The sequence below is a fragment of the Podarcis tiliguerta genome (assembly GCF_965153285.1).
Source record: "Podarcis tiliguerta genome assembly, chromosome: 6".
Classification (NCBI taxonomy): Eukaryota; Metazoa; Chordata; class Lepidosauria; order Squamata; family Lacertidae; genus Podarcis; species Podarcis tiliguerta.
This window is the reverse complement of record NC_139539.1, coordinates 46,349,999-46,371,322: the sequence shown is the minus strand read 5'-3', so window position 1 is coordinate 46,371,322 and position 21,324 is coordinate 46,349,999. Positions and strand designations below refer to the sequence as shown.

At 42.8% G+C, this 21,324-nt stretch overlaps 1 protein-coding gene across 2 annotated transcripts in view; it reads right to left on the bottom strand.

Moving 5' to 3' along the window:
• Positions 1-1,296: 1,296 nt before the first annotated feature.
• Positions 1,297-21,324, bottom strand: part of CACNA1S (calcium voltage-gated channel subunit alpha1 S) — a 55,663-nt gene continuing 35,635 nt past the window's right edge. For both annotated transcript variants that reach the window (XM_083445610.1, XM_083445611.1), the window contains 16 exons: positions 20,212-20,247; positions 17,665-17,802; positions 17,420-17,485; positions 16,104-16,195; positions 15,407-15,566; positions 13,393-13,520; positions 11,684-11,780; positions 10,679-10,781; positions 9,577-9,678; positions 8,912-9,036; positions 7,316-7,444; positions 5,761-5,969; positions 5,267-5,334; positions 4,682-4,785; positions 3,081-3,206; positions 1,297-1,955 (listed from right to left, as the gene is read on the bottom strand). In XM_083445610.1, the coding sequence (XP_083301736.1) occupies positions 1,791-1,955; positions 3,081-3,206; positions 4,682-4,785; positions 5,267-5,334; positions 5,761-5,969; positions 7,316-7,444; positions 8,912-9,036; positions 9,577-9,678; positions 10,679-10,781; positions 11,684-11,780; positions 13,393-13,520; positions 15,407-15,566; positions 16,104-16,195; positions 17,420-17,485; positions 17,665-17,802; positions 20,212-20,247 (1,848 nt within the window). In that variant the 3' untranslated portion in view covers positions 1,297-1,790. The remainder of the gene's footprint in view (positions 1,956-3,080; positions 3,207-4,681; positions 4,786-5,266; positions 5,335-5,760; positions 5,970-7,315; positions 7,445-8,911; positions 9,037-9,576; positions 9,679-10,678; positions 10,782-11,683; positions 11,781-13,392; positions 13,521-15,406; positions 15,567-16,103; positions 16,196-17,419; positions 17,486-17,664; positions 17,803-20,211; positions 20,248-21,324) is intronic.

The window sequence follows — 21,324 nt, the reverse complement described above, 5'->3', positions numbered from 1 at the left end:
CAACAGACAAGGGGGGAGAAAGAGCCTGTTTCTCTGACTTTTATAGCTCAATCTGCAGCAATCGGCAAGCAAGCCTTTTCATATCATAGAGATAAACATTATCCCCTACTAATGTCTGCAGATCAAGCTGCTGTTAAAGGATAGCAGGCAAAAAAAGAGGTTATGGCTGTATTATAAAGTCATGGAAAAGAGCACTGGGTAAGATACCCTTCCTCAAAGTTTTCACACACCCCATGTGGACTGAAGAGTTAAGCTAAGTGCAGTGGGTAGACTATAACTCAAGAATATAACTCACGTTCAAATCCTCCCATAGCCTTGAAGATCATTGGATGACCTTGAGATGGTCACATCTGAGGCTGTGGGTTTTGTTTACTTCTGTTATTTCAATGAGGCCCATTTATATCCGGTAGCATCAGGCTCTAGAAAAGCTGTCTGGTTCTGACTCACACTGTCTTTGAAGATAGAACCCTAGTCAGTGATACTTTGCAGCTCAGGATTGCATCATACACTTTCAGATTTGTTAAGATTTGTTGTCCAGCTCTTCAGATTTACATCTTTGTATGGCTGTCACTGTGGCTCTAGGAATTTAGTCCTTGCGGCAGTAGAGGCATGACTAAGTCAACATTTTGCAGATGAAAATTTCTGAAACTCATTGTGCCCTGAAAGATTGCTTCTTCCCCTTTTGAATGTTGCTGGGCCCTCTTCATTATTTATTCCATTAATTAACTTTAGAAACACACAGGGAGGCAATCTTGGGGGCTGCACCCAACAACAAAATTCCTGATACATATAATTATAGAATTCTAATTCAAAGACCAGGACTACTGGTAAGTTTGAGACCAATATATGTTTAAAGACAGTGTGAATCAGAACTCTACAACTTTTCTAAGAGCCAGACTTTCAGAGCATTCTTGACTTGCCAAATCCCTAGCCCAAACTAGGGATTGTTTATGTGATTTAATTAAATATTCTGATGTGCAATTATTAGTGTAAAGCACTATAAACCTAGGAATAATGTGGGCTAGAATTCTAAATGAATTCACACTCAAATCTTCCAATATCTGTTAGCAGCCAGCTAGATAAGTCAGAGGCTCTGCAAAATTCAGCAACAAAACCCTTCAATCCTGTTTTTGAGGTGTAGGTATGTGAGAGAGTGTGTAACACTGTTTAGAGTTTAATGCTTTCATTCTATTGCTGGGTTTTTATTGCTTTTACCTGTTTGTAAGTTGGCCTGGAAAGTTTTTGTTTTTTTTAAAGTGAGGTGTAAATATTTCAAATAAACAAATAAAATAATCATTCCTGGTTCTTTCAGTTTATTAAAAGTGCTAGCTTTTCATCATTTTTACTTTCTGTTCAAAACAATGTAATCAAAGGGCACTTTTCAAGATGTTTCCCAGAGGAAATAAATTCGCTAGGTAGGAGGGATCTTTGATATTAAATATTGGGAATATTTGGTGATCTATCATCTAGCTTGTATGCTGTCGATCTCATGAGAGCAAGGAGACCCTGCTGGGAGAAACACCTGGGGAGTTCTATTTCTAAAAAAATCTCCTCCTTTGACAGCCAAGGAAAATAGGTTTCCCTCTGCCATCTTTTCCATTAGCCTGTTATGCTGCCGATGGCAACCAGTCAGGGATTGCTGTGAGCAAGTAATGCAGTGCTTTCATGGTAACCACCCGGAAGCAGACAAACGGGTAGCACTTTATAGCAGCCCTGCTGGGGAAAAAAGAGATAAGGCTGGGGGAAAGATCTCACAGTCTGGAATTTGGAATGGCCGTGCAATGAGCCTTTTACAAAGATGTATTTGAGTCGGTTTCCCTTCTCTTCAACAAAGCAGCCGCAATCTCCTCCACCTCAGTCACCTCCACCTGGAAGGCAGCAGCCATCTCATTTCTTGCCAGTTTCAGGAACGAATAGTCTTTAGCCAGGGATTCAAGTCCTCCAGAACTCAGAGCCTGCGGGAGAAGAAATGGAAGCCCATGCAATTAATGTCAATGCATTTCAGTGGAAGAGAAACACCAAAAACAATGCACAAAATAACACAGACTAAAGAAATGTGTCAGTTCTGTTCTGATCCATGCTAATTGTGGTGATTTTTCACTCCCATTTCCCATTTAAGACTGAATTCTCTGACATCCCTATTTCCCTTCTTCAACATCCCATTTTGTCCCTTGACCCAACCACTTCCAATGAACTTGTGTGTGATGCCCACAGCTGTACCTCCTGCACTGATACATTGGGCAATAGATATTGGTCATAATATAGATATGGCACCATGGGAACGATTGAGGAACATGGTTATAAAATTTATAGCATGTTATGGTCTAAGAGAAAATTATATGAAAATGATGTATTGATGTTACCTAACACTAAGAAATTGGCAAAAATGTATAAATCCAAATCAAATAAGTATTGGAAATGTCAAAAGAAAGAAGGTTACTTTTATCATATGTGGTGGTCTTGTAGTAAGGTTAAAGCTTACTGGGAAATGATATATAATGAATTGAAAAATATGTTTAAAATAACATTTGTGAAAAACAACAACAACCAAAAGCTTTCCTTTTGGGAATTATAGGGACAGAACTACCCAAACTGTATAGAAATTTATTCATGTTTGTGACTACAACAGCAAGAATGTTACTTGGCCAAAAATGGAAAGAAGAATGGTAGCAAAAGAAGAAGTCCCAGCAAAAGAAGAATGGATACCAAAACTAATGGAATATGCAGAAATGGCAAAACTTACCAGAAGAATAAGAAATCAAGATAACAAACTTTTAATAAAAGAATGGAAATGGTTTACTGAATATTTACAAACAAACTGTAAACAGGTAAGAACATTGGCAGGATTATTGTAATAACGTGCAGTTTTATAAGTTCTACTTTATATTTAAAGTAGATGAATAAATGAACAAATTAAGTTAATCTGGATATGCAGAAAATATTAAAAATAAATTTAAGGAACTGCAGAAAGAGGAGGAAGGTAGACAAGTTTTGAAATGTTAAAAGGATTGTAAGATTCTTGAAATGCATAAAACTGAAAATCATAAATATAATATTTTTTTAAAAAACAACAGCTGTACCTCTTGGATGAGCTGAATGGAGGCAGGGGTAGAGGTTTCCATACTCCTTAGTGCATATCCTTCATTGCTGCTTGTAGATGGTAACCCTTCGTCGTCATTGGACTCCTGCTGTGAGCCAATGGACTCCTTTGGGGGAAATTGCATGGAAACAAGACCAGATAGATCTGACTGGCATCAACCACCAGCCTCTTTATTACCCAGAGTGCAGTAGGCCCTGCCCCCGCCCCGGTGACTTTCCTTATTAAGATTGTTATCCCCATTGATCCTGAGGCACAATTTGCAGACGGACATATCTACAGTGAGGATAAAATGATTCCTGCCCATATTTTAAGAATTAAAATACTGTTCATATAACGTTGCAAGGTGTGTGCATAAAATGCGGCTTGGATAGTTGGATATGCCATGATGCTCCCCCCGCCCCCTTTGAGTTTCATCTGATATTGGAAGAGGAGATAGACAAAAGTGCTTATCCTCTAATGGAGATGGTCTGGCACAACCTCAACATCAAATGAATTGTGTTTACTGCGAGTGGGTGCATCCGTCAGGCACTATCCACCTGTGTGGATGTTTAAGAGGGGATGCAAGACCCAATTTCCTTGAGTAGTCCAGATATCATTGCTGATATATTGAGTTCCATTTTTCCTGTGTTGCCCTCCGGCATTTTGTCAGAACTGATCTGTGGCAATTTCTAAAAAAACTGCAAATGCAATTGCTGAGTCAGCCTGTCCACTGTGAATAGGCAAACCGCTACTGAATGTTTTCAAAGCTAATGTCCTTCAATTAAGTTTCTTCCTCAGTGGTTCTATCCTTTTATTGTTTCCTGTTGAGTGTGGCTGACATTCATCAATCCACAGAACAGTGCCTCTGAATTTCCCTTTATTGTCAGTTTCTGTTCTCATGTGAGAGGACTTAAATTACTGATTTCCTCCCATTATTTTACTTTTTTCCATGTTCATGTAATGAACTCTCTCTCTCTCTCTCTTTCTCTCTCTCTCTCTGTGTGTGTGTGTGTGTGTGAGAGAGAGAGAGAGAGAGAGAGAGATGGTACTTATTGTATGGAGTACAGTCACCTCTATTTCTGCTCCCCATGGCAGCCATTTTGTACCACTTTTATCAAGGCTTGAGTATTAGCACCTTATTATTATAATATCAAAAAAGGCATACACACACACACACACAGTGATAGACAATTGAAAACAAAAAATAATAATGGGATAAATAAATAAAACCCTCCTCCAAGGGAACTGAAACTGAAATTAATGAGCAACTGAGGGTGGTTATTTCAGAAGCTGAAAATGACTTTTGCTGAGTGAGGCTTAAATGCAAACAAACTTTACAGAAGGGTTTTGGCTATGGGGGAAAGCCATTGCTGGATAATATGGCACTATATTAAGTGTTGTGTGGAATCATATTAATTCTCCTTTCAGCTGATTGTGGAAAAGCAAAGCTTCAACAATGCTAAATCGTTCTAATGGGACCGTAGCCCATATATGTACACATCCTGTCTTTTGTATCTGATGGAGTTTTATGGGGAACACTGAAAGCACAGCTTGGGTTGTGGTCTCTTTAGCATGCCTAAAGTGAAGCAATGCAGCGTTTACCTGCTGGATGGAAAACTGTAGTTCTGATTGGCTCTGGACACCATGAGTTGGCACCTTGTTCATTTTTCCTTTACGGTTTTTAGCCCGAATAGAGCATTTGCTGCCTAGAGGGGAGAGGGAAAAGAGACAAAAGGAATCAGAGATAATTACATTTTCCAAGTCTGAAAAGGTGCTATTTTGACTAGACCCATGCCAGTTGCAAATGCTTTCATTACACAGTCTCCTTTGTCAGATCAGCAGTTAACCTCCTCCCAAACTAACCTGAGTATAGGCATACAGTGGTATTTCGGGTTAAGTACTTAATTTGTTCTGAAGGTCCATTCTTAACCTGAAACTGTTCTTAACCTGAAGCACCACTTTAGGTAATGGGGCCTCCCGCTGCCGCCGCGCCGCCGGAGCACGATTTCTGTTCTCATCCTGAAGTAAAGTTCTTAACCCGAGGTACCGGTACTGTTTCTGGGTTAGCGGAGTCTGTAATCTGAAGCATATGTAACCTGAAGCGTATGTAACCCGAGGTACCACTGTATAGGGATTATGAGATTAGACTGGCCCTGGAAAACCCTTGGGCTGTTAGCAAGAACTTACCTAGGTCAGGTAGCTGATGAGATGACGGTAGCACCCTCTCTCTCACTAGTTCATTCTCATACATCACCCTATGGAGCAAAGCACTGATAGTAAGTTCCAAGAAAATACCCTGTCCCAAACAACTATTAGTACTCTTTAGGGTGACCCAGAAAACTATGATTTTACATTAAAAACAACAACCCAGAGTTATTGACCAGACCATAGCTCTCCAGCACTTTCTTTTCCATTTTCCAATCTTTTCCTTCTCTCTCTGGACTCAGCTAGATTAGTAAAGAAAAAACGATTTATAACTCCTGAATGCTAATTCATTTTCTTCCCCAACTTGCCCATCCCAACTCCCCCACTCAGCAATCAATGAAAAACTTTTAAAGAAAAGCTTTAGGACAATTTTAGCCCTATCCAATCTTTAGTGGTCCAATCTCATGCCAGAATCAGCCCTCTGAAAGGAATGCTACTCTCCCAGCTTGTTATGCTCTCGGTTTCTTGGGCTTTACCCCGTTGTTGCATTGTTGTTGGCATTGCTGTTGCTGTTGTTCACATTGCCACCCCCTCCTGGTGGGAAGTCGTCAAGGAATACAGGGGAATCCAAATCTTCGCTTCCCATCTCGGTGAATTGTAGAGGTCTCTGGCTAGCCACATGAGGTGGTAGCGGGCTGCTTGGTTCCATGAAGGTGTCAACCTGGCCAAACAACCCCCCTGTCCTCTGCATTCAAGGGCAGGGGAGAAAAGAGAGGAGGTTGTTATTTTGGTCTTTATTAAGCCCTTTGTGTTCCAGCTGGGGGATGGAGGGAACAAGATCTAGTTAGTGAGAAAGCACAAATTATATTTAGGGGCAAACCAAACATTATTTTAAAAGTGTTTTAAACTACCATGTTTACAACTACCTAATTCAGGCTTCCTCAACCTCAGCCCTCCAGATGTTTTGAGACTACAATTCCCATCATCCCTGACCACTGGTCCTGCTAGCTAGGGATCATGGGAGTTGTAGGCCAAAAACATCTGGAGGGCTGAGGCTGAGGAAGCCTGACCTAATTATTTTAAAGGGTGGACTCAACCTAGTAAAGGTAAAGGTACCCCTGCCCGTACGGGCCAGTCGTGTCCGACTCTAGGGTTGTGCGCCCATCTCACTTAAGAGGCCGGGGGCCAGCGCTGTCCGGAGACACTTCCGGGTCATGTGGCCTGCGTGACGAAGCTGCTCTGGCAAGCCGGCACCAGCGCAGCACACGGAAACGCCGTTTACCTTCCCGCTATAAAGCGGTACCTATTTATCTACTTGCACTTAGGGGTGCTTTCGAACTGCTACGTGGGCAGGAGCTGGGACTGAAAGACGGGAGCTCACCCCGCCGCGGGGATTCGAACCGCCGACCATGCGATCGGCAAGCCCTAGGCGCTGAGGTTTTACCCACAGCACCACCCACGTCCCGGACTCAACCTACCTAGTGATTATTATCTTGGGGTTTTCCGTATTTAATATTTTACTTGTGTTAACCGAAAATAGTAGAAATTTTAAGAAAATCAACTTTCAGTGTGTGCACATTTTATTTTGCTCAAAATATTTTGTATATAAATACACACACCGCAGAAACGCCTCGGCTTTATTTGTTGTATGTTTCTTTAACTCGACTCGGGGTGCTTAACATTGAATGATGGCTGACAAGGAGCCACAATCTGAGGTAAATGTGTTAGGTGCCTCACATAATCTGTGGGGGTCTCAACTTCCTCTTAGGTTAGAATTCCACTTCTGCTTTATCTCCTCCACCCACCATTACAATGAGTATTCTATAAGAATATAAAAGACCACTAACACAATTTAGTCAATCAAACAAACAGAAAACAGAATAGCACAGGTGCTTCTGCTCTTTAACCTTCAACGAAGGAAACAAAACTGAATGATGAATGATAACTTCATGAGGAAACAAATGGAGTGGGGAATGGACTCATTCTGTGAGGGGAGCACTGCAAGTGTGTCATTGCTGAAGTTTTCAGCTGAGGATTAAAGGATATATTGGATGCCCGTTAAGCAAATTTTATATCTGTGCTCATACTCACCCTATAGATGCCCTCCTCCATTGCTGCCTCAACCATGGCTCTCTCAAGTTCCTCCTCTGCCGTCAGATCCCCAGAGATTGCTCTTTTGATCTCAGGAGCTGCTTCCTCTTCAATGGTCCTCAGGCCAGCCTCATTGAAACAGCACAGAAATGATTATCATTGGCAGGGACCATTCATGCCGGAGAACAGGGAGTTAAGGTGTGACCCAAACCACCTTCTCCTAAGTCATGATGACTTTCCTTCCCATGAAATTAACTTGGAGGTCAGGCTCTTACAGTATATATCCCTAATCATGCACAGCTATGAACTTGCCAGCTTCACAAAGTACTGTGTATAAACCAGTGCTTATGTTAACAGGGGGAACACTCAGTTATGCTGCATCACACAAGTGGGTGTGACATAGCTGGTGGGGGCGGGGGAGTGAAAATTCACCTGAGCACAGCATTATAGTGACATGTTGATCTTTTTAAAAGGTTCTTTTAAAATGTACTATAACAGCCTTAAAATTTTAAGCATTACTGTGTTTTGACTCCTCCCCCCCCAAAAAAAAACCTAGATTGAAAAGGGCAAATTTAAATAATCAGAGAGAGAGAGAGAGAGAAATGCATGCTGCTAAATGGCATTGACTGGAAAAGTGCTAACAGAAAGCATTGGCTTAGACACCCAATTAATTTCCACACACATCAAAACCACGCTTCTTCAAATGCTAGAAAGATCATTGCCGTACAACCACCCCATAAACAAATCAGAACAAATGCACAATAAAGGCCAGATATCATCTAACCTCTGCGTAATCTTTGTGCAAGAAAATCAGGATGGATGCTCAATAAACAAGTTGCCCAGAGGAACTCTAAAACTAAGGCACTCTACATATGCAGATACTGTGCTATTGTCCAATTCTTTCCAAAAACAAAAATGGATTTCCTGAAACTGAAAAGAAGCATGGGGAGAGCACACAGAAACAGTTGATGGCAATAGTTGTGTCCAGATGGACGTTGATTATAGGATGGACTTTACTGGGTGCTCCCAGATGGGTGTTTATTGTAGGACAGCTCCTCATGCATGGCTCTCTCTTTTTTTTTTACTGGGTCCACACAATGTTGTTGGTATCAAAATGCCAGACCATATTGTCTCTCCTCCACCCACCATTGAATCTGGATTTCCTTTTTCCAGGGAAAATCTAATAAATTACAAAGGCCAGTTACAAGGTATGTGGACAACCCATTTGCAATATCAAGCCCCTGCCTGGAAGCACCAAATGTCATTCAAATGCCCACAATGAACCAAGAGCAGCAATTCCAGAGGAAACTCAAAGCATGAAAAATTCCAGAAAGATTTGTCCACAAGCATTTTGTGGGAGAAGATGGGGGGAAAGGGATAATAATTTCGTGGGAATATTTGCAGAGAGATCATTTTGTTTAAAATGCCAGCTCTTTAGAGAATCCCAAAACAGGGCCATGAAAACTGCAAACAACTGCGTCACAGTACCCGGAATCTGGTGAGTATGAGAGAACCCAAAGCACCTCCGTTTCCCTCCATTATGGGCTGGAAATCTTTCTACTCTCCTGGGTCAAGTGTGTTCCAGTTCTCACTTACCTGGATTTCAACAGCATTCTTCTTGGGCCGGTATCCGTAATACTCTTCCTGGCGCTTCATGAATTTTCTGAAGTGCTCCTGGATGAGGAAGGTAGCGTAGAACTTGCCCACGGTCACCTCATCATCTGGAGGAGGAGTAGCCACAAGTAGACATTAAGTTTGCTCAGCAAAAGAACCCAGCCAACTTGTATGCATGTGCCAGGCTGCTTGAGAACACACAAAGGAGATTTGTGAAATGCAAGTTGTAGAAAGAGGGTTGGAGATAAATATATATATGAAATAGTTGCATTCTATTCAGTGCTTCTTTTAAACATATTTGTTTTGGTAAGCCTATCCAGGCACACAGAAGTTGACATGTATTAATCTCTTTTTAGATTACGGCTGGTTTTCATTATTTTTTAAAAAATATTTTTAATTTCTTGTTTTAAACAGTTTCTATCGATAATTTTGATATTTCTTGTAAACTGCTCGCAGCGGTTCTCAACCTGTAGGTCCCCAGATGTTGTTGGACTACAACTCCCATCATCCCTGAGCTCTGGCCTTGCTGGCTAGGGGTGATGGGAGTTGTAGTTCAACAACATCTGGGGACCCACAGGTTGAGAAATGCTGGCTTAGAGTTTTTGTTAAGGTCAAATGGCATTTAAATAAAAAAAATAAGAACTTGCCTCCAATTGGTGGAATGACTTGATCCAGGAGCTTCATGCTGGTTCTCTTCCATATTTTTTTAATAATCATCCTTAACTCTTCATTGGCTTGTTCAAAGTTACCTGCAAAAGCACCAACCGCTTATATGAAACTTACTGCATCGGATCATTGGTCTGTCTTATCCAGCAAAATCTACAATATACCTACATCTCAGGCAGATATCTTTCCCAGTCTGCTACAGGAGACTCTTTTTAATTGAAGGTGCCAATTGATTGAACCAGGTGTTTTCTTCATGCAAAGCATCCATGCATGGCACTGAACAAAACATTGCCAATAAGTCAGCCACAATGGTTTATCCTATCCTCCTCATTGTCTGCCCTCAGACAACAAGTACTCATGCCCAATTAATCAATGCTCTCTTAATTAATTCATTAGCATCCCTTACAATAAAATCTCATCATCTCCCCCACTTCCTGACATACCACTGTACAGCCTGGTACTTGGGGTGAGATCCTTTTAAATCAAACATTAGCTTTATTGTTGGCTTGCTGTCCAGATTTGTTAAAGAAGAGTTGTTTCTGCTGCTCTTTTGGGGGGCTGCTGTTGCATTGCATTGCATTGAATATTTTTAGCTGCTTTGAGGTGTCTCCAGGCCAGATAAGGCTGGCTACAAGAACAACAACTATAGCACATGTTGCTGTTGTTAATATTATTGTGTTAACACAGGTAAGTGCTTTCATTCTTATCAACCCTCAGGTGGACAAAATCCTTAATATCTGCCTTTGATAAAGCTTAGGCTCCTTAAAACTCCAGAAGCGGCATGGAGTTGGCACGGCTCCACGATGAAACTACTTATGCTAATTTAAAACAGATGAAGACCCGACTCTTGGAGGTCTTGTGATTAAATGCACCAGAAAGGCATTAGTTACTGTTGATTTATGGCATCATCTGCTGGGCCTATGTAATCACGCAGTAATGGATTTTGAGGTCAGCAGAGCTTCTGCTGACATATAAGGTGACTAATGTTCTTCAGAACTTGTGAGATGAATAATGGCAGCTGTGGGAGAGTGCAGAGGAGTTATTCAGGAATGGATGTAGCTATTGATGCATTTCATCTCTCACCTTCTGTCTTGATCTTGAGAGCCGTTCTCACCAGAGCAAAGAGTGTTGCATTGAAAGTGACTGTGCCGTCACTATTCAGGGGCATATTCATGCTCACCAAGCGCTGCAAAACACACACCATGTCAGAGACAATATATCCTAGGTTTTTTTCAGGCAGGGCGTGCTGAAACTCACTTCTGGCACCTCTCAGGGGGGCGCCATTGTCATTACATGAGAACAAGGGTTCATGGTGAGTTCTGGCACCAATTTCAGAAAAATAGCACTGAATGTATAATTTACATTCACAAACAAACACACTTGGAAGACACCCATATGTCCCATACCTGAAGGAGTGTCTCCAACCCCCATTGTTCAGCCTGGACACTGAGGTCCAGCTCCGAAGGCCTTCGGTGGTTCTGTCACTGTGAGACCTGAGTTACAGGGAACCAGGCAGAGGGCCTTCTCGGTGGTGGTGCCCACCCTGTGGTACGCCCTCCCATCAGATGTCAAGGAAATAAACAACTATCTGACTTTTAGAAGACATCTGAAGGCAACCCAAGTTTTTAATCTTTGAAGTTTTATTCTGTTTTTAGTGTTCTGTTAGGAGCTGCCCAGAGTGGCTGTGGAAACCCAGCCAGATGGGTGGGGTATAAACAATTATTTATTTATTTATTTATTTAGTTATTTATTTTTCTGTAGATTACCATTATTCATTTTCTTAAATTTATATTCCACCTTTCTTAAGTCCTGGAACCCAAGACATCCAGACACTGAGCAGACCTAGACCTGCTTCACTTCAGTGAGACAAAGGTCTTGTGTGCCCTTCAGGTCATACCCAGGGAGTCAGTGTCCTACCCTCCATTTGACAGAGAGTATTAAAAACACCAGTTCTTCATTCCTTCAGCTTAAAAAAATAATCTAGTGCGATAAGGACTGAATTTTGTACAGGGGCCAGGGGGTGGAGACTAGGACACGAACTCAGACCTAGTTAGGACTGGTAAAGAAACATTTCCTCAGGACTCCTACCTTGCAAGCCACACGGTGTGGACAAAACTTCCCAAAGCCCAGGGGAGGCTGGATTCGTCTCAACAGAGTCACCACATCTAGATGTTTGATGCGGCCCCTGAGGAAGAGGAAGAGACAGCCATGTTGCAGAAAATGGCACACAGGTTTCTAGCTCGGGGAGCTGAAGAGACCATGATTCAATGGTTTATCTGGATCATTCTCTAATCCCAGTGAATGCACACACAGCAGCTGCTTATTTTCTTGACATGGTGATGGAGCATACAATTAAACATATATGTTTTGAAGTATCCTTGAAAGAGGCAGGTACTTTCTGCCTTAGAGCACACTAAAAAGTAAGAAGCCCACCATGTGGAATGTTGAGTAGGTGGGCAAGGTCTCAACGCCCTCCAGCTTTGTGGATAGGTGAGGACCCACATGGGCTGAAATCTTTTGCACATACGATATACAAATGTGCTATATGAAACAATGTAGTCTGATGAGCCAGTCTCCCTGCCTCATATGTGGCACTGTGATAAAACACATGTTTGCTATGACATGTACAGGCGATGCAATGGGAAGCCATAATGAATCCCAATTCCCTCCTGTATGCACACCTCCATGATAAAGAAATGCAAAAACAGATATCAGTTTATGCATTATTGTTATGTGAGTACAATCTGTAAAGTGGGTCTCCTGGTTTATAAAAAGATCAGCTCTCACAAGAGACAACAGTATTTTTTTCTAAGTGATATTGACCACATTTTATTTATTTAAAGGATTTCTGTCCTACACTGCAAAGAACAATTCTAGATTTCACCAATGGGTGTTAGTCACGTGCCCAGGCAAATAAATCATTCTGAGTACTTGGAAAGTCCTTTCTCACACCTGATCTAGCCTGCTGTGTCTCAAGAGGCATCAGCCATAATTTGGGAACAAAATACTATATCTTCTTCTTCTTCTTCTTTGGCGATCACTTGTAGCCAAGTAAGATTGTCTTCCATAAACACGGTTTTAACAATGAGTCCGTAAGTGACTGTGGAGGCCAATTCTGGACCCACATGTCCTTCCACAGTGGGGACATTGTTTCTCGGGTGGGAGTTGATCACGGTGTGGATTTGCCAAGCGTGCCTTCCTCTTAGCACGTTTCTCCCGTGCGTCCTGAGTTCCCTTTTACCTGGGCAAGAATGACCACAGCTAGAACCCCCTGATGTCCCTATTTGAAACATACCTTCTAATAAATTTATGGGGATTCCAAGTCAGTGTAATAAATCAAGGTTTTATATTAAGGCTGAGACAATCTGATAAATGAAAAGAGAGCTCATACCAATATTTCTCATTCTATTATCACACATCTGACTTTGTACTCATATGCCTTCCAAGCATTGACGTCCCACAACATTTCTAGGAAGTTACATTGAGCTCTCTTTCCAGTGCCAGTAGAAACTCAGAGCCAAATTAGACAAGACATTTGCCAAGTAATCTGTTTTCGCACAGCTGATTAAAAAAAAAGAAAAAGCTGGTGTAGAGCATCAATGGAAGGTTTCCTTTCACTGTGGATAGCAGAAATGGGGTGTGATTCTGATCAAGACCATGGCATAAGCATGTACCGCCTAATTATTATTGTAACATAAACAAAAAAATTGACAATAGGTCAAACTACATGATAGACTTCATGTCTAGTTGGCCCACAGATCCAGTGATTACAAAAGTAATAACTGATAGTTTCTCACTTGGCTTCAGGATCATATTCTGCCCAGATTTTTTTGAATTCATCCAGGTGATGAGGACCCAATATGGACCAATCCCGTGTGAGGTAGTCAAAGTTGTCCATGATAACAGCGACAAAGAGGTTGATAATCTAAGGAGATATACATTGGCACAGCTTAGGTGAAAGATAGCAGAGGATAACGGACCTCTGAGCTGCCCACTGGAATGAAGTTGGCCGAAGGCCTGTATACCAACCCACATAAAACTAAATAAAGTATAATCGAAGGGGTAGTTTGTCTGGGAAGGCAATGCATGTCACAGGCATTGGTTAGTTCAATTCTTAGGCTTGTGAATACACCCTTCCACCCAGAATCCTTGGAACAGTGGTTCAACACCCCCCCCGAGCTATAATTCCCAGCACCCTTAAGAAACTACTGTTCCCAGGATCCTTTTGGGGCCAGTGAGGAAGAGATGTGATTTAAGTGCATGTGTAGAAACAGCCTAAGTGGTCCGTTCACATGTGCAAGTCCATCAGGCAGCCAACCAGGTTCGTGTGCTAGGAGAAAAGTGGTCCTTATATAAGCGTGCTTCCAGAAGTACAAGCAATGACTGAGCACACCACTGTGCTGGGCTGCTTGTGGTGACACATTGACTTGCTGTTTGTGATTGTGACAAATCATTCGTATGATTCCCTTGCCACATTGATCACCGCTCTCAGCCTTGGATGTAACAGAACTGACCTGCCACTGCCACAGTGCCTAAGAGGCAAAATTGATGAGAGAAGGAAGCAGAGAATTCCAGGGCTACGTTACACATTTATAGCTATGCGTTAATATGAAGTGCGGCCACCTGAGAAAACTAAAATGAGACAGAATATTTAATGAGTGCCCAGGCCAGGGCTTTGAGAAGAGTCATTTCTGTTTCCTCAGCATGACAAATGTCAGTAGCTTATTTGCTGCAAGCTAACTAAGGAATGTTTATTGATGGGCAAATTTATACTTTTATTATTTATTTATTAGTATTTATTGTTTAGTATTTATTAAATACCGTACATTTAATACCGTGCATTTAATAAATATAGTAATAATAAGTAATGTTAATCTAATCTTCCCTTAATCTTACTAAATAATTACAGTGGTACCTCAGGTTAAGTACTTAATTCGTTCCGGAGGTCCGTTCTTAACCTGAAACTGTTCTTAACCTGAAGCACCATTTTAGCTAATGGGGCCTCCCGCTGCCGCTGTGCCACTGCTGCACGATTTCTGTTCTCATCCTGAAGCAAAGTTCTTAACCTGAAGCACTACTTCTGGGTTAGCGGAGTCTGTAACCTGAAGCATATGTAACCTGAGGTACCACTGTATAGCAGATGAAATTTCGTATAGGGGTAAATAAAGCAGGTTAAAGACTCCTTCACATTGGCAACGCAGGTGGAAAGAGGAAGAGCAACAGCCCAGCTAAATGCATTTCATTCACAAGCAAAATTCCCTCTTTCCCTCTCTCCATAATGGCCGTTGATTGCCTTTCAGCAGCAAACACAAGGATACCTGCTTTCTGATTGTTCCTGAATTTGCAGCCTTTGAGTGGATTTGATGGTCACAGATTGGCCCCTGAGCTATGACTGGTGATCAGCAGCTCCTAAACCCCATTTCTGGAGTCCCCTTCCATTAGCAAGAATGAATTGAACTATGTGTAAAGCCAAGACAACTGCTGAAGAAATGCTACAAGGTCTTTGAAGGAGAGAGGGGAGTATTTTAAAAAGGGAGCTGAAAATAGTTTGGGAGACATCATTGCCTCCTGCAACATACACAATTTTTTTGATTTGACCCACAGTTTTGCAAAACCTGTTTGGCCAAAGGTGAAAGCAGGGTGATGTTATGCATCACATGCAGCAATTCCCTCCATCAAACCACCTTCAATGATCATGTCTAGTTCATCCCTTAATGATGATTGCTACTGTACCATATTTATCCATATGCTACAAGTATCTGCTAACTGACTAGGAAATAAGCACAAGATCAGAGAACAGAAATAGCTTACCAGGAATGCGCATAGCATGTAGAAGCTGACTAAGTAGAAATAAGCAAAGTCTGTGCCACAAGTATATTCTTCCCCAGGAGCAAAGTCAGACTCAGGGTCACATTGCTTGCCATAGCTGGCAGCCAGTAAGATCTCCTGCCAGGCCTCACCAGTTGCACACCTAGAGAAAGGGATAAAGTGAGGCAGGGGCCCCTTTCCAGAAAGTATTCTCTAGATTAGAGGATATGGAATGACCAGCATTCTAGGACTCTAATCCTGGGTACTGCAAAATTGCAACCATTACCTCGTTTCCATTTGTGGGACTTTCATTTCTGAGTTGCCAGAATTAAAATGAGGAGTGAACCTAACACTAAGGGTCTATTCTGGCATGTTGTTATTGTTTATAGCCCGGCCTTTCCCAAAACTGGGGCTCAAGGTGGCTTATAAATAAAATAGTGACCACCAGCATATGAAGACTGAGGAGGTATTGTGGAAGTGCCAGGGTCATAACTCAGGGAATGGGCAGGACATGCCATGTGTTTAAAGCACATGGCTTCACTCTCCCACAAAAAAAGAATCATGGGAACTGTAATTTGTTAAGGGTCCTGGGAATGGCAGCTCTGTGAGGGAGAAACTACATTTTCCAGGATTCTTTGAGGGGAAAGTCATGTGCTTTAAGTGTGCATTGAACGCACTTTAAATGTACAGTGATACTGACCTGAATAGCAGCAGCACTGCTTGTGGGAACGTCTGGAAGTTGTTGTTCCGATTTATATAGGTTCCATCCACCAGAGCAATTTTCCCAAACATCTGTAAATCAGAAAGTGCCACTGCAAGAAACCTCCACTTTTTGTACAAAACCTGTTCTCTTTGTACCAGTTTCCTTTCGTTTCTTGCTACTTGGTTGGATATAGTCTTAGCCATGTTTAAAGTAGACTCACTGAAGTTAATTGAACAAGTTAGGCATGACTAACGTAAGTCCCCTCAATTTCAATGGGTCTCCTCACAACTTGGCTCACATCCACAGTATACAGTTTAAAGCAATCTCATACAACTCTAAAATTCATGGCTCTCTCTCCCCCCTTTCCCAAAGAATCATGGGAACTGAAGTTTGTTAAGGATCCTGAAAGTTGTTAGGAGACTCTTAGTAAACTACATTTCCAAGAATTCTTTGGGAGAAGTCATGACTCTTTAAGTGGTGCAATCTAAGTCTGAATCTAACCAATTGCTGCTTTCTACTTTAGTTGTTTACTGTCTTTCTGACTGCTGACACCCCCCACCCTACCCCACCAAGGAAGTGAAGTGACTGCAGTTGCAAACCCCAAGCTTACTAGAGATTAAGTTACACTGAACTCATACAAACATAGCAAGAGCTCTCCTGAATCAGGCCCAGGGAACATCTAACCCAACACTGCTTCATAGAATGGCCAACAAGATGTTTCTGGGAAGCCTACAAGGACAACATGAAGGAAACAGCCCTTCTCTGTGCCATTTTCCCCACAGCAACTGGTATTTAAAGCCAGTTGCCTTTAACCCTGCCTTCCATTCAGCTATTAGCTGAGGACGGATCTGGTCTCCATTAATTTAACTAATCCCTGTTTAAAGCCATTTACACCAGTGGTCAGTCCCATAGAACTCATGGGACTTATTACTGAGCAAATATGCCTAGGATTGGGTTGTAAAACTCCAGACTGAAAGCCCACGGGAACTAAATTCTTGTGGCATCCTTTGGAGTAACATCTCTGTTTGCAGGTCAATGGAGAAGGACATGAGACCTGCAAGGTATAATTATTTAATGTGTCAGATCAGGCACCATGTCAAGAGAGATACACCTTGTTTCAAAACCTCTGCAGGATACATGGTGTCCCAAGCAATTGGGATGAGGAGAATGGGGAGCTGAGACTGAGGAAAGCTTCCAAGGAATAGAATGGAATGACAATATGATATCTGGCCTTATTACCATGGATGGTTTATAACTGGGATCTTGGCTTACGCTGCCACTGAGAGAGTTTTTTTGTGTGTGTGTATCCTCACCTGCATCCCAATCACAGCATAGATAAAGAACAACATCACAATCAGCAAGGCCACATGGGGCAGTGCCTGCAGAACAAAAGAGAGAAGAACCCAAGGGTCGCAAAACTGCAGTGCAAGGTCATGAGCCTCAAATGAGATGGGAAGCATTGAATCACAATGCTTGTCTCCAACCTCACCCAACCTCTAGAACTCTTCAAGCTCCAGGAGCTGGGCTCACGTCCTTTCCGCCAATGTGATGCACTTGCCTGGAAGGACTTGATGAAGGTCCATAGTAGATTTCTAATGCCTTCTGATCGGCTCAGCAGTTTTACCAGCCGTAGGACACGGAAAAGCCGGAAGAAAGTGATAGAGATTCGGCCACCCTCATCAGGATCTATGGCTTGCTGTGGAAGGAGCACATCCCTTGGGCAGTGAACAAGCATGAAGCAGGTAGAAGGAGATAAACTTCATTCAAGAGTAGATCGGATGTGTTCAGCAGGCATGCCCATAATAAGACAGCAACCAACCACAATTTAATTGTGCATTAGGGGGCCAACCTGGTATGCACTACTGAGACCTGGGATGTCAGGCTGCAAGGTGTTGACTTTCATCAGCAACCGTCTGTCTGGGTTCTCAGTGCACCACCAACATAGATGAGGGCTGGAGATGGTGGGTAGTATCACTGTGGCCTATAAGGATTCAGTCTTCCTTTACTGCACTTCCCTCTGCTGAATTCCTGTGTCCACCAGTTTGGGCACCAGGGACAGATGGCTACTGACAAAGACTCTCCTCCCCAAAGGGAGGGGAGTGGTTGTGGACGGGAGCTCCGACCCCGCCCACGCAGGGGCGGGAGCCCCTGCCTCTTCCTACTCACCTGGCCGGCGCCACACGCCCAGGAGGCGGCTCCCACCTGGAGCCGCCCGTAAGGGGGCGGGCCGAACCTGGAATATATGCTGGGGCCGGCCCCTTCCTCAGCCTCTTTTTTCGCAGCCGCTTCGAGAGTCAGCAGCTAGGAGTCATCACAGCCATCACAGGGAAGAGCCACGAGGTTTGGAGTTGGGGGGTCTGTGTGTGTGGAGGCTTGCCTTTTAACTTTAGGAGGCTTGCGTGCGCTCATTGCTTTACTGCTTTTAAAAATCCAGGTTTGCCTTGCTGTGTCCTCCTTTTTCCATGTAAAAACCTACATTTAACCTTCCATTTCCCCCCTCTCCTTGATTTGTTTGTGCTGTCTAAGTGCGAATTACCTTTCTTAAGCTGCAGCTTGCTCCCTTGCCCAGCACATGCCCCCGGTGAGGTCTGAGTGTGAGTGTGGCTCCATCTTTCTTTCTCCCTTGTCTCCTCGATTGTCTTCCCTGCCTCTGCTTGGTAGCTGAGCTGTGCGTCTTATTTTAATTTTTGGCCAGGGTGCTTGTACATTTCCCCTCTATTGCCCTTGCCTGTCCAATCGCATGGCTGGTCCGGGTGACTGCATGGTGCTGATAATGCCAAGGTTGCAAGTTTGATCCCTGTATGGGACAGCTGAATATTTCTGCATTGCCTGGGTTGGACTAAATGATCCTCAGGGTTCCTTTTCCTGTTCCTCTCTAATTTTAAGTTGTGTGTGTGTGCTTGCAGCGTGTGTTGGTGCCTGCCGTTTATTGATTTATTACTCTTCTAGCGTGGGTTTAATTAATTTACCCTGCCATCCCTTCCATTGGTACCACTTAAATCGGGAGCCCCCTGTAAATTTTAAAGGCGGCCGGGGCTTGGGAAAGACTGTGCGCTTAAACCTCACCCCTCTTGGTTTCTCTAAGCCACCCCCCCCTTCGCTTGATGTTTGGGGGATAGAAATAAGGCAGGGCTTGGGGTGGACAATTCAGGGTTTCTGATCGGGGAACCATTCCTCAGCACTGCACGTTCATATGTTTAGAACCTTTGAAGGTGTGCCTTTGCCTGGTTCTTGTCATTGGCTTCACTTGCCAGTACAGGCTCCCTAAAGAAAACCACTTTTAAACAACAACAACAACAACAACAAAGGTTACGGCTTATGGTACCTTAATGAAAAGTCCAGGTTAATACACTGTTTATATTTCCACTTCATTTTGGCTCACTGTACAGGATAGCTATTTTTCCTTTTCTTCAAAAAGATTTTCCTTGCCCGGCATGTTCATTTTCCCTCCACCCCTCCTCCCTCCCACCAGTTTGGGCACCAGGGACAGATGGCTACTGACAACCCCCAGACTGATTGACTACTGTAATGTATTGTACCCAGCTTCGCCTTTGAATACTATTTGGAAACTTCAGCTAGCTCAAAACACAGTCTCCAGACTGTTGACTGGGACCAGTCAGTTGGTGGGGGTGATATATCTCAATGATATTGAAATAAATTCACACTGGCTTCCAGTCAATTTCTGATCACTCTTCAAAGTGCTGGTGTTTTCCTTTAAATGCCTACACAGGTTAGGTTCCTGAAGGACTTCCTGCTCCCCAAACAACCTGAGGCTGTTCTATAGTTGTGCCTGCCATCTGAGATAAGGCAGGAGTTTATGGAATTCCCTCCCCAGAAAATAATGTTGGCACTAGGCAGATTTATTGTTTTTGCTGCCTGACAAAACCATTTTTATTCTCCCAGGCTTTGTAATATACCTTAATGCATTTTTTTCTTTTTTAACATATAATGTTCTATTTCTCTGTGTTTTTCTTGTTTTTGTAAACGACTTTGGAAGCTCTGCTGAAGGATGGTGTGTGTGTGCGCACACGTGTGTGTGTGTATATGTATGTGTGTGTGTGTGTGTGTATATATGAGAATATGAAAGGGGTAAAAAAACACTTACTTGTGTTGTGATGTCTCCCTGGATCACTGGATTCGTCTGTAAATATATCCCAAGTTATAAGTACAGCAATAATTTCAGTGCAGGTAAAACAAGGACCTCAGGGCCAACAGCATGCTAAGCTAAGGGACTGGATAATACTGCAGGGGTCATTGCATGCTGACTCAGGTTTGGAATACAGGAAGGAGTTTCATGCCACCGCCATTAAAAGGTTCCTCAACCTTCTAATGGATCTCTTGGTTCTAAGCCTAGCAACCCCTCCCTGGGCTAACTTCATGTTACCTGTAGAGCTGTTGGACTGCTGGGTTTACTGAAACTAAGGATGAGTCTGCGCCATCAAAAATCATGAGTCCAGCATGACAAGAAGGAAGTGAGAGCAACAGTCAAAGGACACAGTTTGTACCTTTTTATCAGAGTTGGGAGTTGGATAATTTGATGCCATCATATATTTTATTGGAACGCCTATGCCACAAGGGCAAACTGGATCAAAGCTGCCATAACTGCCATGGTCTCTCCCAAGGAATCTTAGGAACTGTAACTATGTGTGGATATAAAAAATAACCTTCACAGATGTACCGTTATGATAGAAGGCTCATTTTGGGAGAAGCCGTGGCAGGAAACTGGTTTAGATTTTTAGTGCAGACGTAACCTAACACTGTGCAAATGTTGGCACAGTGATTCTAGTAGTGAGCACTCAGTGCATATTTAATGCACAATCAGTCCCATGGCGTATTTGCAGAGCAGATCGCCTGGGTCAGTTGTGCAACAGCACACAGCCAATGCACAACTTGTCTGTGGATTTGTGCTTCTGCAGAGTAGTAAAAGCATCATTTTGAGAAAAGTAACTATTGCATTCAGACTTCAGTTTTCTGGCTGTTGGCTACAGAATCTTCAGATCTTGCTGTATCTTCTATAATGAAGCTGCACAGAACACGTCGGCAAGCTGGACCAGGAATGGAAGGAAGCTATAGTGTAATCTAGATGTGCAGTGATGCACTTGCTGTGCATCAGAAACAAAAGCTGATAATTGCACTGCCAGCGCTTTGCAGGACTGTTATTTTAGTGCAACCATAAAAATGCCACTAAAGCTGTGTTAGAAGCTAGAAGCTGTTAGTT